The 18,014-nt window shown below is 43.9% G+C and overlaps 1 protein-coding gene across 1 annotated transcript; it reads right to left on the bottom strand.

The window, feature by feature from the left end:
* Positions 1-1,157: 1,157 nt before the first annotated feature.
* Positions 1,158-6,903, bottom strand: LOC6593952 (T-box protein H15). The gene is made up of 4 exons (XM_002018602.2): positions 6,445-6,903; positions 4,196-4,682; positions 2,715-3,000; positions 1,158-2,184 (listed from the first exon to the last, which is right to left on the bottom strand). The coding sequence occupies exons 1-4, from the start codon at positions 6,659-6,661 to the stop codon at positions 1,363-1,365; spliced, it is 1,812 nt and encodes a 603-aa protein (XP_002018638.2). The 5' UTR covers positions 6,662-6,903; the 3' UTR covers positions 1,158-1,362.
* Between the last annotated feature and the right edge of the window lie 11,111 nt (positions 6,904-18,014).

The following is an 18,014-nucleotide window of genomic DNA, read 5'->3' as shown; positions in this document are numbered from 1 at the left end:
CCAATGAGAAATTTCACTCTGAGTGACCATGAAAATGCATTCGTTAAACATTCTTCTGTGTGTGCGGTGCGTCTGTATCTGTGAGGAGTATCTGTGCGAGATGTATCTCCCCAGCCCCTTTCAGGTCGCAGTCTCTTTCAATTTGTTCTGCCGGCAAGGCGACACTTGCCCTCAAGGAATTACTGAACAGGATATATAGTATGTGTGCTAGCGAGGATTGGGTGAGAAATTTAAACAGGATTTCTGGCTACTTTGCACCCAAGTGGAGCGTTTTGACTGCATTCTAATCTGTAATTTATGGAGAGTATTTTTTATTGGGCGAAATAAGAGAAATTTGAGTCTGGGAGATACTTGAGATGTAGGGAAAATGTTCTGGAGTTTATTGAACTGTGAAGTATGCCAGAAAGAACGCAGCAGAACAGAAATTTAGTTGAAATATTAATCCTAAAAAAGGAAGAAAGAATATCTGTATATTTTATATTACAACCTTTTATAGAATTTGAATAGAAATATTTTAGGAACTGATTTCTGAAAAACTCCCATAAATTCCGTATTTCCTCCAGAAAACGATTCAATAAAAGAAAATAAGAAAATACATTTTTGTTTGTAATTTTTTGGTTCACATATTTTTATTATTTTTGATTTGATTTTTTTTTTAAATTTTGTTTTTGTTTTTTTTTTTTGTTTTTGGTGTTTTAATAATTTTTGTTTAAATATTTTGTGTGTGTGTGTTTCACGTTTTTAGCGTTCACATTGAATACAGATTATGGTTTACTCTTCTTGAAATTTATGCTAGCCGCCAAATGCACAAATCCTTCGATAAACTAACTCAAGCGTCTATGAATTTATTGTTAATTGTTAATACTATGAATATGTCATTATATGTAATAGCATAACTACACTATATAGCTACTATATATAGTTTACAATCGTGAAGCATATCTATATATAGTTTTTGTTTTTTTTTTTTGAGTTGTGTGTGAATTTTGCTCTAACTTTACACTGAGATGAGTTTTCGAACAACAATTGAAACATTTGTACAATAAATTAAACTAAATTACAAAAATTCTCTAGAGGAAGGTGCTGGAAGAATGTACATATATACGCCTATGATACATATATATGAATCTGTACAAGTTGGACAGTGGGTCGGAGGTGCTTAAAAAATAATTCAGAATTTATACAACAAATATTTTTCTGGCAATAGATTTTTCTTCTCTTGCTTTCGAATGGAGAACAACAAATAATTTACAACATTTAAACGAGTTTTGTTTTGTTTTGTTTTTTTTAGTGTTTCTTTTGCGTAATACTGCTCTTGGCAAGAACTTTCGAGTTTGTCCCACTGTGCGGTGCGCGGGCGGCCTAGTGGGCGGGGCTGCGGGAGGTCGGCGGCGCGGGGGGTGAGCCCGCGGACGAGTGCGGCGGCCCCTGTCCCTGGCCGGGCATGTGATACGGACTGAATCTCTGGTACTGACGTGGCCGCATATCGGGCGACGGGGATCCCGAGGAGGTGGACGAGGGCGTGGAGGCCGGCGGTGGTGGTGGCGGGGTTCGATTGGCAGCCATCGCCGCTGCGGCGGCCTGCGCCTGCGCTTGGGCCTGGGCTGCAGCCTGGGCGGCGGCCGCCTGTTGATTGGCGCTGGCCAGAAAGCCGGCCGTCAGCTGTGGCCACTGCTGCTGGAACATGTGGAAGGCGCCCAGTCCCGGCGGTGGTGGGGGAGGTCCTGCCGCTGCGGCGGCCGCCTGGTACATCTGGGGCATCATCAGCTGGGCGTACGGCGAGTTGCCACCGAACATCTGCAGGTGCTGACGCGCCTTCTCGAACAGCGCCATGGATGTGGGATCGCCCTGCTGGGCAAACTGCTGCATCAGAGGATCGGGGAACAGGCGCAGTGGCGACCGCAGCTGCTGCTCCAGGAGCAGCGCCTCCATGGGATCGCGATCGAAGTCGGTCAGCCGCGAGGAGTCGCGGAAGCCCTTGGCAAACGGATTCGAGTCGATCTTCAGTTTGGTAATCAGCTGGTTCTGATAGGCCGTCACCGCCGTGAAAACCGTCTCCGGGAACACATAGGTCTTGTGATCCAGTTCCTGCAGCTCTTTGGGAGTGCTCGGTATGCTCTGGCCATGGCTGAGGCGAACCAAGTGGATGCGGGGCTGGTAGCGGTGCATGGAATTCAAAACGATCTGGAAATGGATAGATAAAAGAGGGTGTTTCATTGTAGTAAGTCGGCTTGGATCCAAGAGGGGGAGTATAGATTGGCAGAGTGTAAAATAAGATCAATATGGAACTAAACTCATGGAAAAAGCTATTCAGATTTCATCTTAACCTCTAAGAGATCATAAGGTGTGGGTTTTTTCTTAATTCCCTCCCTCTTCATACGGTAAAAACCTATCTGCAGATCTATTTCCTAAGAATTCCGAATTTAAAAAGTAAAGAATACAAGAAATATTAAAGATTCCTTGAAAATTCATTGACATTAATCAACCAAAACCCCCCTTCCAGCTGGAACTCGGGGTCTCCCTGAGTATCGTATCCCTATTCCCCGGTACCAGAACTTGATGCAAAATTATCAATCATTTAACACTCGCTGCTAATCGCTACCTCAGCATCTGCATCTACAGATGCCTCATCTGTGCAGCACACCAATGTGGCAATGTGGCAATGTTGCAACGTTGCAACGGCTATGGCGATGGCGATGGCAACGACGACTCACCTGTCCATTCTTATCCATTTCGTTATTAGTCAGCTTCACCTTCTCGAAGGAGATAACTTGTTTGCGCAACGCCTCGCAGCTGAACGGACTGTCCGGATGGGCGTAGAGGCGGGCCGGGGGCGCTGGATCCGCCTTGCCAGCCACCAGCCAGGCCGATCGATGATACGCATAGCGATAGCGCTTCGAGTCCATTGGTATTATGTCCAGCAGGACGGCATACCTATCCGCTGGCTGGATCTGCCTCAGTGGACCCGAGAAGCTGACTCTCACCGTGGGGAACATGCGTCTACAATGGCAGGGAGGGGAAGAGAAAAGAGTAGAAAAATTTGATTAGATTTTCTCTTTTGTTATTAATTTCTGGTGGGGGATAGTACGTACGTTGCCACACATCTAGTTTTATACATCTAATTTATAACCCAAGCGAAGGGATATGTGCCTCTATTTGTTCGTTGCTGTGACAAGTGCAGACAATGGGAACAATAACGAAACTCTTTAGTCCCTAACCCCCACACGATAGAGAAAACTATCCGGTCTGTATCCTGTGGTTTAATGTCCCTCCTAAGCCGGACTGTGACATAACCTCGGGCGGGGCAGGGCAGGGCAGGGCAGGAAGAGGCCAGAGTAGAGACCGCCCTGATTGCTGCCCGACTGTCTGCGACTCTGAGGTGTGATTTTTACAATATCATTAAGAGCCAAAGTATCTCTACGAGTGTGCGTGTGTGTGTCTCTGTATCTATGTGTGCCCTAGGGTTGTCCCTAACTAGTCCACCTCTAGTCCCCTGTGCATGCGTGTGGTCAGGTGTGGGAGCAAGGTGTGGACAACCCGTGGTCTCTCGGATTGAACTTGTTCCCATTCTCCCTCCCATTCCCCGCTGACAAGAGCTACGCCCCGAACTGATTTTCCATTTCCATTTTCACTCTCTTATTTTTTTTCGCCCAACATTTTTGTTGCAGAAAATGCGGTTGACTTTTTCAGCCAGCAGCAGGTATGGTATTGAATAGATAGATGGATGGTTGGATGGATGGTTTGGTATGGCATCTATTGTTTTCTAGGGAGACCGCACACGGTCCCTGAGATGGCATGAAATTTTTGTTGATATTGCAAACAATTTTGCGAGCAAATTTATACGAATAGCAAAGGACAAAGTGTTAATGATGAAGGAGCAGACACTGGAAATTGAGAGAATGCAGTTTTAAGAAAACAAAATATTGTGAAAGACGTTTGAAAATGAATGGCAGAGTTCCAACGAATGGATACCTTCAAGATTCAGTCATATTCCCCATAATACTATTTACTTTTCCTCTCCGAAGACAAACTTTCTTTCCGCTACAGTTGTAGCCACTGAAAGCCATTCCCAAGTCTCCCACGTTTCCGCACATTTCACCTAATGGCTGTTTGCACTGAACTGACTGGCTGGCTGACTGGCTGACTGACTGATGGATGGATGCCACTTTTGGAGGCGACGGAGGCGACTGCTTACCTGCCCGTTTTGGTGATGATCATCTCGGTGCCCAGCTCGTGAAAGCGATCCCACAGCTCTTTGGTCTCCAGGTGGCACTGCACCGGCTTGAGATCGTCACAATTACAGGAACCGACAATTTTGGGTGTCTTTTGCACGGGCTCGGGGGTCAGGCGCTCCTCGCTGTCCTCGGTGCCGGGGGACTGGGGCGGTGTGGAGCAGCGTCCTTGGCTGCTGGTGGAGCTGGTGTTCAGCTGCGATTCGGTGGCTGCCACGGATGCGGCGCCGGCGCTGTGGCTGTGGCTGTGGCGGCTCTTGTGATTCGAGTTGATGTGTGCCACATTATTGTTGTTGTTGTTGTTGTTATTGTGGTGATGGTGGTGCTGCTGGCTGTGGTGCTGTTGGTTGTGGTGGCTGTGATTCAGGCGACGAGCCTTGGTTGGCGGCTCCTCAGCATCGCTGCAGTCAACCACATCAACGTCAACCTCATCCTCCACGGAAATTGGACCTTAAACGGAGAGAAAAACGAAAATTGAAAATTAAATGTGATTCGAGGAAAACACTGGGCACAAAACCCATCTAATTATCGGTTAGCTGAAAGCGCTATCTGGTATTGTGGGGAATAGTAGGTCTAAATACTGTTGACAACATTGGTTATCGGACGGGCTCTTTCGGCGGCAGACAGCGTGGAGTCGTCTCATATTCTCGGAGTTTCCGCTTCGCTTCGCGTTACAATGAGACAGTCACAGTCGCCGACTTAATGGCCAAAACTGAACGCAGAACAGAATCGGCAATTAAAAAGCCCGAAACTCTAGCTGCGATTGCATAAACCAAACCACCGCTTCCAAGGTGTCTGATGATCAAACCGAGCTGCCTCTCTGGCCCTGAACGAACTCTGGAGCACCTCACCTCATCTGGAGAGCCAAGCCACCGCTCTCCACTAATAAGCCCGCTCTGGAGTAGCTGAATGAACAGCCAGACGGTAAGGTGTTAAAATGCAAACTCAGCAAACGGCAAAAAAATGACCAAAAACCACACAGAAAACGTCGAAAGACTCACGAATTGTATAAAAGCAAATAAAAATAAAAATCGTTGCATATTTGATAAAAGATCATAAAATATGGAAACATTATCTCGGCTTCGGGCTTGGCTTTGGGTTTGGCTTTGGTTTTGCTTTGGTTTTGCTTTGTTTTGGGCCGTCGCTAATTTTCTGCGCCTCGTAAAATTAATAAAATAAAGCACATTGTTGAAAATTAATTAACATAATTAGCCGCCTTTGTTTGCCGTCCCCGTGCCCAGAAATATGACTTCCATATGTTTAGATATCGCTTATAATTTGCATATTAGCAGCAATAAATGCACGACACCGACAACCGTTGCAGCACATTTGGTTTGTTACCAATAAACTGTATCTATCGGATTGTTCGGAACGATCTTTGGCTGGGCTTAATTGCGATTGCCGTCGGTCGGCCAGCAAGTGTTGTGGCAAGTGTTGGGCGGAACGAGTTATCCGACTCGGACTCGACTAATTGTCAGCACTAATTAAACACAATTCTGCACTGAGACAAAAGCAAAGGCGACAACAGTTGCTAATAGATTAGTTGTGCAATCAATTAATAATAATGCCTCAAGAATTTATTCATATATATCTTTTTGCATTCGGGTTTTAAGTGTTTAATTGATTTTTATGCCCCGAAATGTTAATGGAGTTGTTTGGGAATCTATAAATATAGCTTTGTTGGGCTTTGGAACTGAAATTCGGGAAGTCAGTAAGTGATAGCTATATGAACTTAAGTTTCGACTATTTATACTACAAGTATCTCAACGTATAAACTATTTTCGATGGGTTTTTCACTTCAAAATGCATTTCTAGACATTTTTAATGGAGTAAATAGGAATTACTTTTTCATAAATAGCTACAATAGCTTTATAAACGAGTCTAATAATACATAGCTTGCAGATACTTGTTTGTAGACATGCAATTTATAAAGCATATACATAGTTCCAGATAGTTAAAAATGAAGTCAAATCTTCAAAATACAAATTTCTAGAGGAAAACTACATATCAGATTGTTGAATATGAATAAATAAAGTATCTCAAAGCTTAATTTGCTTAAGCACCTTGTAGATACAAGTAAGAGATACAACTCGCCTCTTCCTATAACATTTCTCAACGAATTCCCGCCCAAAACCTATCAAAAAACCATCTTCAAATCAGCCCACAACTTCCAGATACATTTCCCATTTCCCAGATGGATTTGCCAACTTACTTGCACTGCGGATGGAGGACTCCCGACTGGAGGAGGTTTCCTCGCGGGCCATTATCGCCGCAATGGAGAAATCCGTTGCCGAGCCGGCGGCACTTTTGCTGCCCGTCGTGGCAGTTGCCACAGCCGATACGGCGGCGGCTGTGCTGTTGGCTCCGGGGGCGGCGGGCACAGGTGGCAGGACGCCGTTGCACAGATAGGGATGCGAACCGACCAGCATTTTGACGGTCTGGTCTTCTTTGGGGCCTAGGTTTTCAGTAGGGTTCGAGTTCGGGCAGAAGATATTGTATCTTGTCACTTGTCAGCACTTGGCACTTATAGAATTTGTGGCATCTTTTGCACACTTTCACGAGTATCTATCACTTTGTATCTTTTAGTATCTGTCGCACACTAGCAGTGCATCTGTATGTGTATTTTTGTATCTGTATCTGAGACGCACGCGAACGGTATCTGTTACGGTGGCGCAGCAACGCGGAGTGAGTGTGTGCGCAACGGCAGGCAGGCGACGACGAACTGAATTGTGTCAGGAACGTGTTGTATCTGAGAAGGCCTCCCAGATACCAGATACCAGAGTCAGAGCCCAGAGCGGTGGTCGGCGAATGGCAGGCGGGAAACCAGTTTCCCGGCACTGCCAGCCCCTAGAGGGTGCAAGCGGGACGGCTAGAGAGCACTCTCTCGACAGAGTGTGTGTGTCCACCCCTAAGTGCGAGCGATGCAGAGCGGCAGGCAGAATTTGAGCGAGCAGAAGATTTCCCATTGGAAAAGCGGCGGGGGAGTGTTCGGTTCGTGTACGGCTCTCTCTCTCGCCATTTGTGCGAGAGAGAGCGCCTGTTTGGGCGCACACACTCTCTTGCCATTCCACTCGCTCGCGTCCGAGTGGGTTGCGTCGTCGTCGTCGTCGTCGCTGTCACTCACCAGCTTTTGCCTCTTTCGCGCCCCTCTCTTCTCTTCCCCTTTGTCATAACTCATTTACAATTAAAAATGTCGGCGCTTTGCCAGCTCGCTCTCGCATGCGCGCTCTCTCTCTCTCTCTATCACGCTCTTCCTCTCGCGTTCTGCCGCTCTCTCTGTCTTGCTCATTTATGAAGTGCAAACGTTTCGCTTGCGGTTTTTCATTTCTTTCGTCTCTATTTTTTTGGACAACTTTTCGCCGTTGTCGTCGCATTCCGTTTCCTGTTATCTCTCCCGCCCGTGTCCGTGCCCGTGTCCGTGTCCGTGCCCGTGCCCGTGCTCGTGCTCTTTCCTTCCACCGCTGCTGCCTGCCGTTTGAGTGTGTTTCGTTTCGTCTGGTTCCCAACACGTTCCGCACTCACTCAACCATTGAGTGGTTCCTGGTCCACCTCTTTCGGTTCTCACTTTTCTCATTATTCATTTCGTTTGATTTTTTCACGCTTTTCATGCGTCTGTCAGGGGCCTCGACCACCTTCCTTCTCCAGCAGGACATGGATATGGACCTTTAATCAAGGTTAAGATCATAATGGGATATGGAAGGGGCAGTTCTATGGTAATCTGGGATTTCGCACCTGATTATAGGAATATTAGCTTTTCTCCCGTAAAAATAATCTTAAATATACAAAAGATTCCTTAAATTATTGGAATGATTTGATAGGTGGCATCTAGAAGCAGTAGAGGATAGAATAAATCTCTTAAATTTTCTGTGAATGTTCCCTAAAAAAATGTAGTATGTAAATATAGTACAGTGAATATTTTGATGTAAGATTTAATACAGTATCAAAATACATATACAAAAAAATAAGATTCAGACGTATTTTTTTTAACAGAAATTGTCTCAAAACTTTTTTATAATTTAGGCCTGGAAAAAATATATGAAAAGCGCACTCATATGTTGTTCTTACCTTGATTTTAAATGCTTAAGGATCTATTCGGGATCTATTACACGCTTTTAGAGATCTTTTATACGCTTCTCCAATGACCGATGATTTTATAGATCGCTCTTTTTAGGATAATATCTGGGACTGTCCATACTTAGTCAACCCATAAAATACAGTTGTGCTCATACTTGTAAGCCACAAGAACTACACCAAGAATTTAAACGAAAATCAAGAAAAGTTTTTATTTACAGCTCCAATTTTTTGTCTCAAATTAGTTCTGTACGTCAGTGTTCCAATACAACAATAACCAAGTTATGAAAATATACAAAAATATATACATATATGTATATTCAGTATATCAATATAATTAATTTATTTTTGATTTTGTTTCTATGAAATAAAGTCTAGTATGCTCGAAGACAGCCTTTATTTCTTGTGGTTTAATTTGGAAGCAATTTGTCATGGCCGTGAGAATATCAATATATTATAACATTCTATGTTCTTCTATGGATCGATCGGGGATATATTATAATTGCCCTTACCTTCCTACTTCTTTCCTTATTTCCATTATCAATTACCTATGAAGATTCAGAAACTATAATTCCACATTCTGCAGTTTGCATTGTATAATAGCATACCATAATTATGCATATTTAAATTTCGTGGAAACCACATAAGCCATGTCAACATATTGTGCAATTTTCAATCACAATTTCCCAGGCCAGACCAGATCGGGACCTCTGTCAGTGCCAATTAATTTCTTAGGAAAGAAATTCGCTGAGAAGAAGAAAAGAAGGCAGCTAGTGACAGTTCGTCAGATTCATTAGGTGTCAGAGGTGACTGGGATCCTGGGGATCTTGAGCCGACTACTAACAAGCACACTAATACCGCTTATCCTGTGTCGGAGAACCATTTGGTTGTGTGATTTCTGTAATTTGAGACTTTCTTTCTGAGGAGACAAAGTGGGCATGTCACATTGACACTTTCACCCGGGGAAAACGTCGTGTGTGTCCGCATTTCCTTCCCAGCGACCCATATGGGCCGCAGTGTGTGTGTGTGTGTGCCTCGGTGGCAGTCGCGTATGTCACCAAAATGTCAAAAGCCAAGGAAAACACAAATTGGAAAAACAAAACCCAGCCGCCGTCCTTCCCGCTGCAGAAGTGGCCACTTGGCACTTGTAAAAATAAATAATTCCGCTTGTTAATTAGTCCAGCTAACTGTCCTCGTTTTGGGCCCCGACTCGATCTGATCTTAGCCGACTTTCTCCTTGTTATGATGGATGGAGTGGGCTCTCAAGTGCTTCTTCGCCTTTGTCGGCAATCAATATTTTTGTCCGTAATTTTCTTTCTCTCTTGTTTTCTTCGGTCTTAACGATCTTCGATCTCTTTTGGGTAATCGAACACTTTCACTTTGAATTTGGCCGCAAGGACTTCACTTGGACTTTTGCTTGGGTCCACTGTGGTGGCCCTCGTGTCCCAACAAATGATACATTTTCCTGCTCTAGTTCTGCTCCAGCTCCAGACTTAAGAGGTTTCAGGGCGGTCACTTTGATTGATGATGGATCCGATGGGCACTCTTTCCGTTAGATACGATACGAGTATCTAATGTTTGTGCAGTGCATTGCAGTGCAGGATTTTCTTTCGACTTTCACAATATGTGTGTTTGAATCGGTTCAACTGACTTGATTCTTGATTCTGTCTGCAGCATTTCCGCTTCTCAAGTTCATATAACACTTAAAGGGTTCATAAAGGGGGGGTTTTCTTTCAAGCACTCGAGCTGAAGAGGGAGGCACGTGTTCACTTCGCTTTGGGGGCAATCGGAGTATTTCCGCTTGCCACTTGCTTCAATTTCAAATCTGCCTGATAAGCATTACTGGTAAAAGCGGAAGCCACCGCAGCAATGAAGAGGTTTTTATTTATAGAGACAATTCGAAGCAACATGTGTTCTGCAGAGGAATATTTCATATTTCATAAAGAAATGCAGCAATTTTTGTATTACTTTTACAAGAGGTCATTAGAATAAGGTACTGCCGTGTATTGGATGTAATACGAACAAGAAAGTGGTACAAATTGCAGGTTTGGAAATACATAATACATAATTACTCTCTATTAAATAATAAGGAACAATTTGTTTAACTAACAGAAGAATTAAGTGCACAAAATAACATATAAATGATACTTAATCCGCTCAATTTACCCATCCACCAAAATACATTTATTTTGTATCTATATCTAATCGAGTATTGTCTTCTTCCAAGACCATTACCAAATCTGATTAACTTTATAATCCTATAGAACTATAATCGTGGACAAATCCAATCCATAGAAAATTCTATCTTCTATGCATAATTCATAATCTTTGCTTTTCTCAAATCATATTCAAACATTTCCAGTGTCCCTCTGTCACTTCTGGTGCCTCTTTGTCTGGCCAGGATATTTGCCAATCATCTTCCCTTATGTCCTGTGGCAGGGATCGGTGACTCAAAGATCTTTTGTTGTCATGTTTGCTGGCCGCAAATATTTACCAAATATTTTCCATTATTTTCAGTTGAACGCCCGCCCCCAGAAATATTTTGAGGAGGAGGCAACCGGTATTTCGGAGGAAGTTTTGTTCTGGAATTTATTAATGAATCTCATTGCCGTGTGGCCCAATGGTTTGGGTTTGGTTTCGGGTTCGGGTTCGGGTTCGGGCTTTGCCCTGGGGACCCGGTGGTCTCAGTGCATCTTCAAACCAGAGCCGACGCTTTGATAAATGTCCGCACTGCCTCTGCCTCCCAGGGAATTGGCTACCGGGGCCGACTTTTTTGTTTTGTTTGTTACCAACTATTCCGTTCGTTTTTTCCGTTCCTTTCTTTTCCCCTTAGCCCGGTAGCAATTCCGCTAAAAATACGATATGAGAGTTTTCTCTTCTGTTTGTTGTAATTTGCTTATGCAAAAAACCCCAGACCTAGAGACACAGGGAGGAGGAGAGCGGCGAGGGGGAGTCGGACCGCAAGGAATTGTTGGAAATTTACTCGGAATTCCTTTTCGTACGAGTATTACCCATAAATCTTTGCCAACTTGCTGGAGTCATGCCTCCAGCCTCATCCTTGCTGAATATCTCTGCGTGAGTGTGTGTGTGTGTGTGTGTGTTGCCGGAGTATCTGTGTGTACGGTAACAATTGTCACACCTTTCGGCGGCCACTCAGCAGCCTCCCTGTCCTGTTTCTGTTTCTGTCTCCGTTTCTGTTTCTGTTTCGTTGTGTGTGTAATTTGACTCATTAACAATCCGAATCCGAGCCTCAATCTCTGATGCGGCATTGCCTCAGAGAGTGGCGAGTGTGTGGCAGGGCGAAGGGTTCTGCTGGGTCTATGCCTGCCTCTCATGCCACATAAATCACAACTTAAACGATGCGTAATTTTGTTAAATAACTTGAGGGCCCTCTCAAGCCCCGCTCTCGAATGCCCAGTTTTTTTGTTGTATTTTATTTATTTGTTTTTCCATTTCGTACTCCTTAAAAATGTATGTCATTGTCGGGCAACGCCTTTTGCGGCTTGTTCCCCTTTTTTTCTCTCTGTTGCTGTGCATTTATTTACCATTTACCCCAAAATGCAATTGGAGTCCAAGATGGAGAAGGGGATGGGGCCTTAATCTTGTACCACGCCCATTTTATGCAACTTAACACGAAATTTACATACTCGCACATCGAGCAGACCTGGCCGGCCAGGCAAGCGGACTGCAACTGGTTTTAGCCCTGTTCATTTCATGGCCCAATTACAAAGGGCAATGTGCAATTGAAAATCTGTGCAGCCAGAGATGGAGTCGCTGCCCAACAGCTGCAAAACGCGCAAAAGCTGCGGCTTTCGATTGGATGCCCAAGATTAGCCCAGGGTCCATAATTGTGTGTGTCGAAAATGAGTTCAGTCGGAGCCCAGCAATTTGCTTGCAATTATTACTCAATCCAGGGAGCAGGAAAACCGCAAAATTTAAATGAAATTTCAACATTATGAACCATTTTTGGTGTGGTATTGCTAAATGTATCATTACACACAGAGAAAAGAGCCCTGAGACCCGAATAGTTAGTGGAACTCAAGGAACTCCTTAATGGAAAGTATTTTCTACAAATTTAAAATTATATTTAAATCATTTAAATATTTAGGGTGAATTCTATTTAATTCCTTTACCTCTGTATTTAATAGCCGAACATCTATTTTAAATATATTTATTTTTACTAGGCCATTTTTCCCTCAGTGTATCATTAAGTGCGTTGGTAATGCTGAATTCGAGGGATATTCGCTGTTTAAATAAGTCTTACATTTAATTCATAATTCCAAAATGTACTTATTGTCCATCCCAAAATATATAATCCCCTGAGCGGGCCATTTGTAGTTGAAATTTCTGCGAATATCTGCCAGTTCCTGGGGCAGTATCAAACACACCGCCCTTGACAATAGACCTGCCCCAGTGCGGTTGATCCTGCCTCTAAGGTGCCTAAGGTGTCAATTACAACAGTTCCTCAGCTGAGAAGGAAAACGTCTCCTCTGTTTGAACTCAACCGCCGGACAGAGGAGTATTTCCAGAGGCAGAGTTAAGCCGCTAAAGGCGCAACACCCACCACCTCCGTGAGGGGTGTGCCACGCCCGAAGCCTGCAATTATCCTTTGCCAGCGCCCACCAACTGCGCCGGAGCCACAGGTGCAGCCTAGGACCAAGCCCGATCCCAGAGTGGAAGAAGTGCGAAAGTAGGAAGCATTTTGGATGAGCAGGGACAATGGCAGGCCTGAGCCTCCTCCTGGCCTGATCCCAGTGATCCCACTTTCATTCATTGCACAACATAATTGAGGGCGTATAATTGCAGGAGGAGTCCGTCCCTGTGAGAAGGGAGGGATATACATTTATATAGATTGACTTCTTAGCGCCTGGAACACGTGCAGCATTTGATTAATGAAACAGTGACTGGGGATAGGTTCTACCCTCACAAAATGGTCGCCCGGAGGATCGTAAAAAAGTACGAGGAGGAATACTTTCAGAGCAGCCTGAAAATGTTGCACATGTCCTTTTGTCATAAATTTCCCAAAAGAAAAAGCAAACAAACCAAATGTCACCTATCCTCTCTATTCTTTTCTTGGGCTGTCGCCCCGTCCTCCAGTCCTCCTGTCACAAGGCACAAGTCAAGTCAAGCTGAACCGTTTGCTCTAAATTGAATTCAAATTGAAGCAGGGACAGCCAGGACCCAGGACCCAGGACCTAGTACCCAGGAAAAAAGGGGAAGACGCTGCAGCATCTGCCCAAGAAAAGATCAGGCAGGCCCTAGTCCTTGTTCTCCTCGTCTCGGCAATAGATCATTTTCCACGCTCTGTGTGCGTCCTCTTTTTCATTATATTGAAATTTGTTGTGTTGTGCCAACAAAATATTAAAAAAATTTCATATTTGATTTGCATTTGAGACGAGCCGAGCTGAGGCAGAATCCTTACCATCCTTCTATCCATGGGGATGCATTGTTCGCCCTTTGATGCGGTTTTAATGAGCACTCTATAGAGATGGCCAAAAAAAGAGCAGGGGAATAACTTTTGGTTGGTTTATGCTCTGCCACATCAATCATAATTAGGTTGCTTGTGTGTGGTTTTCTGGATTCATGGATTCAAGGCTTTGGGTCGTGCCCAAGATGGGTCCAATGCTTCGATTGTGACAGCCAGAGGCATGGGATTGATTCGGAAAAGGATATTTGTATTGGAAGTAAGCGTGAGATTATTTGGTGATAATTCTTTAATTCAATTGTTGTCGTTATAGGAATAAATATATATAGAAACCAACCTCGAAATCTTCGATTCCGAAACCAACGATTTTTTAACCATCAGAAATTTGTGTGCAAAAGTATAGAATAAACCCCATTCTCTTCAAGTTAATTTACTTTAAACCTCGCCCTTTCACACTCCACATAGACATTAATCTTTCACACTCCTTGCCAGCCTCGAGTCCATTCAAATGAGTCAATGCCCTAATCTCTTGGCCTCATGTGAGGTCTGTTTGCAACGCCCAGAAATGTTTTTGGTGTGTGCACACGTCTAGGGTTTCGTCTTCGTCTTCGCCTTCTGCTCCTCCTGCCCTGCCCTGCCCTGCCAGGCCATACCCTTTGATGATGCAATGGCGAAAAGGATATCGTCCTCATTCTGGTTCTGGCTGGCTCTTTGGTAGGTGTTGCTAATGAAGCGTTGTGTGCGGTCTCTGGAAATTTGAGAGGCGTCAACAGGCGCTAAATCCGCTTACGTTCTGACGGAAGAAGTCTTGGACTTGGCTTGGACTTGGACGTATTGCTTCCTTCGAGTTGAGTTGAATTAAGTTTAGTTGGGATGCGTTTACTGTTACTGTTACTGCCTGCCGGTTGCGTGCCACTGGAGACAGAAGCCAGCGGGTAAATGGCTTCGTTGCATTTAGTTTCGTTTTCGATACTTAATGAATATTCACATTCCGTTCGATTCCATTCGATTCGATTCATTCGCCAGCTGACTCCTGGCTCCTGCTCGGGAGGATGACTTTGACCTTATGTCGTCGTCGCACGCAGCCCAATTGAAACGTTTAATTGCATCAGCCAGGAGTCAGGACACACAGGACTCTCTGTAGTTTCTGGGGGCCATTGTCATTAGCGTAATTAGATCTTTCAGTTCAGTTCAGTTTCAGTTCAGTTTCAGACTTTAGCTTGGCGTGTCCTTCTGTTCTGTTCTGCTCTGCTCTTTTCCTTTGCGTTCGTTTTTTTTTCCACTAATTTTGATGCCATGGTACGTGGAACGTGAGCAATTTGTTTACCATCAACATAATTGGCTTGTTGGCCATCGTCCGGGTCTTGGGTCCTGTCCCCTGGGCCCACTTCAGACTTTTTTAAGCGCTTTTTTATTTCATCGGGAAAGTCTTGGCTTGGCGCTGGGCAATTAGTTGAAATGATTAAGCTGATGCGCCGTACTCCTCCACTCCCACTCCACTCCCACTGGCACTCCGACTCCGGGCCAACTCTCTTTGGTAATTACATTAGTGTTCTTCGATAAATTAACCGCCACGCACTCACTCAAATTGCCTCGACTCGACCATCTATCATAGGGATAATACGAGTGCCCATCGGGACGGGACCACCAAAAATTCGATCACCGCAACAGCTGCGGCAAGCTCAGACAATGCGGAACTGTTTTCAATTTGGCCTTATTCAAATATTGTGAATCCTCGTTGGTTCATTTGCTCGTTTGTTTGTCGGTTTGTCAATCACGGTCTGCCACAGCTCGTCACATTGATCGATCTAGTTCAGAGGGATGTTCCCTCTGTTTACCACACGCCACGCAGGCCACACACTGGAGGAGGCTGATCTGATGATGATCGATCACACACACTCACATAACCCTGACATTTTACCAGTTTCTGCAATGATTTGCCCCAGTGTCAGCCCGGAAGAGAGACAGGATCACTTGGTTATGAGGGAACAATTGAATCGTGTTTGTTCTCAATGATTTTGGATTGTTTTGGGGAACAAAGATCAGTTAGTCTATACTATATACTCCTATATTCTATATAGATTATATTTATAGTATCATTCATAGATCTTCCACAGTTTTTAGAGAGTATGGTCCCAAGAATTGTTGATTTTTAATGAATGAAAACTTCTGAATTTGTTTGTCCTTCTTCCACAGCCTATCTCCGTTATTGTACAACATTTTTATTGTCCGCTAAATGTAATAACTTAGCTCCAATTTCTTTGAGAAATCCCCCTTAAGTTGTGCCTTCTTTTTTATGGTTCCTTAGCCCACTCGCTGCCTAAACGTTTACAACTCCCCGAGCGCCTTCAAATAATTTGACACTTGACTGCTCGACTTGGTTATACGCATTCGCGTACATGGATCATATTGTTGATGTCAACTTTATGACTTACAACTCTTAAAAAACCACACCACACCACGGCACACACCCCAGTCCGAATACGCATAAAAAACGTAAATCCCACGCAGGAAAACTAATTAAAAAGACCTTTTTTGGGGCGACAATAAAATTTATGAAAATTAACATAAAAATTTGTGTGCGATTAACTCGAAAAGGCACGCACACACAGAGACAGACATTTTGGCCATATGGAAAATCACATAATAAACAAAAAACGGAACAAGAACAAGGGCAATAAAAGCAAATATGGCGACACACATACACGTGCGGGTGTACGGGAGAGGGTAGAGCTGTGATGGGGGAAAGTGGGAGTGGGAAATGGAAGCAAGATGATGATGATGGGGCCTGCTTATCATTTGCCTCAATATACGAGCATGACTCGCTGTCGGTTCCAGTCTCAACTTTGGCGACAACAAGTTACGACAGCAGAAGCAAACAGAAACACGACGAAGGAGCAGAAGGAGTGAGTAAAGGAGCAATATTACCGGAAACGGGAGCAACTTCAATCAGCAAGAAGGCTAGACACAGGCGCCGGAACTTTTGATACCCTTTTACAGATTGATTCGTCATATCTTTGGTTGTCATTTAACTTAACACTTCTTATGTTTATATGATTAAAGCACTGGTGTCTATTGATTGGGAGGGTTATTATTAGAAACCAACCTATCTCTTAGAAGTACATTAGCGCAAGACAATGGGGAAATTCTTTGTCTAGAGTACCAATCAGCACTTTCGGGTGAGCGGAATATTCAATATATTACTCGTACTCAAACGCGAGACGAAAAAACGAAGCAGAAGTAAATTGTTGGCGCTTTCTGCGATTATCATAATTATAAGATTTTTTGATTCTTACTAGGGTAGCCGGAAATACCCATTAAAACCAATACTCCTATAAAATTTACCAATTTCTTCAATCATCACATATTTAATTACTGTTTTTCTCTCCTATAGTCCCTTTAATAATAATATTTGTTTAGCATACAATTTTGAATTATTTTCTATATTTTTATACCCGATACTCAAAATGAGTATTGGGGTATATTAGATTTGTGGTAAAAGTGGATGTGTGTAACGTCCAGAAGGAATCGTTTCCGACCCCATAAAGTATATATATTCTTGATCAGCATCAATAGCCGAGTCGATTGAGCCATGTCTGTCTGTCCGTCTGTCCGTCTGTCCGTCCGTCCGTCTGTCCGTCCCCTTCAGCGCCTAATGCTCAAAGACTATAAGAGCTAGAGCAACGATGTTTTGGATCCAGACTTCTGTGATATGTCACTGCTCCCAAAATATTTCAAAACTTTGCCCCGCCCACTTCCGCCCCCACAAAGGGCGAAAATCTGTGGCATCCACAATATTAAAGATACGAGAAAACAAAAAACGCAGAATCGTAGAGAATGACCATATCTTTTAGACTGCAGAATCTGAATTGGATCGTATTACTATTATAGCCAGCATCAAGAAAACAATTTCATTTTTTCTCGCCCTGTCTCTCTCTAACACACAGGTAGCATAGGCGGCTTTGCTTAGAGTAAAACATTAGCGCCTAGATCTCAGAGACTATAAAAGCTAGAGCAACCAAATTTGGTATCCACACTCCTAATATATCGGACCGAGACGAGTTTGTTTCAAAATTTCGCCACACCCCCTTCCGCCCCCGCAAAGGATGCAAATCTGGGGATATTCACAAATCTCAGAGACTATTAAAGCTAGAGTAACCAAATTTGGTATCCGCACTTCTGTTAGATCTCACTATAAAACCTTTAACTCAAAATTTCGCCCCACCCCCTTCCGCCCCCACAAAGGACGAAAATCTGTTGCATCCACAATATTGCAGATTCGAGAA

The sequence above is a fragment of the Drosophila persimilis genome, unplaced genomic scaffold (assembly GCF_003286085.1).
Source record: "Drosophila persimilis strain 14011-0111.01,24,50 unplaced genomic scaffold, DperRS2 tig00000124-arrow-pilon, whole genome shotgun sequence".
Classification (NCBI taxonomy): domain Eukaryota; kingdom Metazoa; phylum Arthropoda; class Insecta; order Diptera; family Drosophilidae; genus Drosophila; species Drosophila persimilis.
This window is presented reverse-complemented; position numbering and strand designations above follow the sequence as displayed.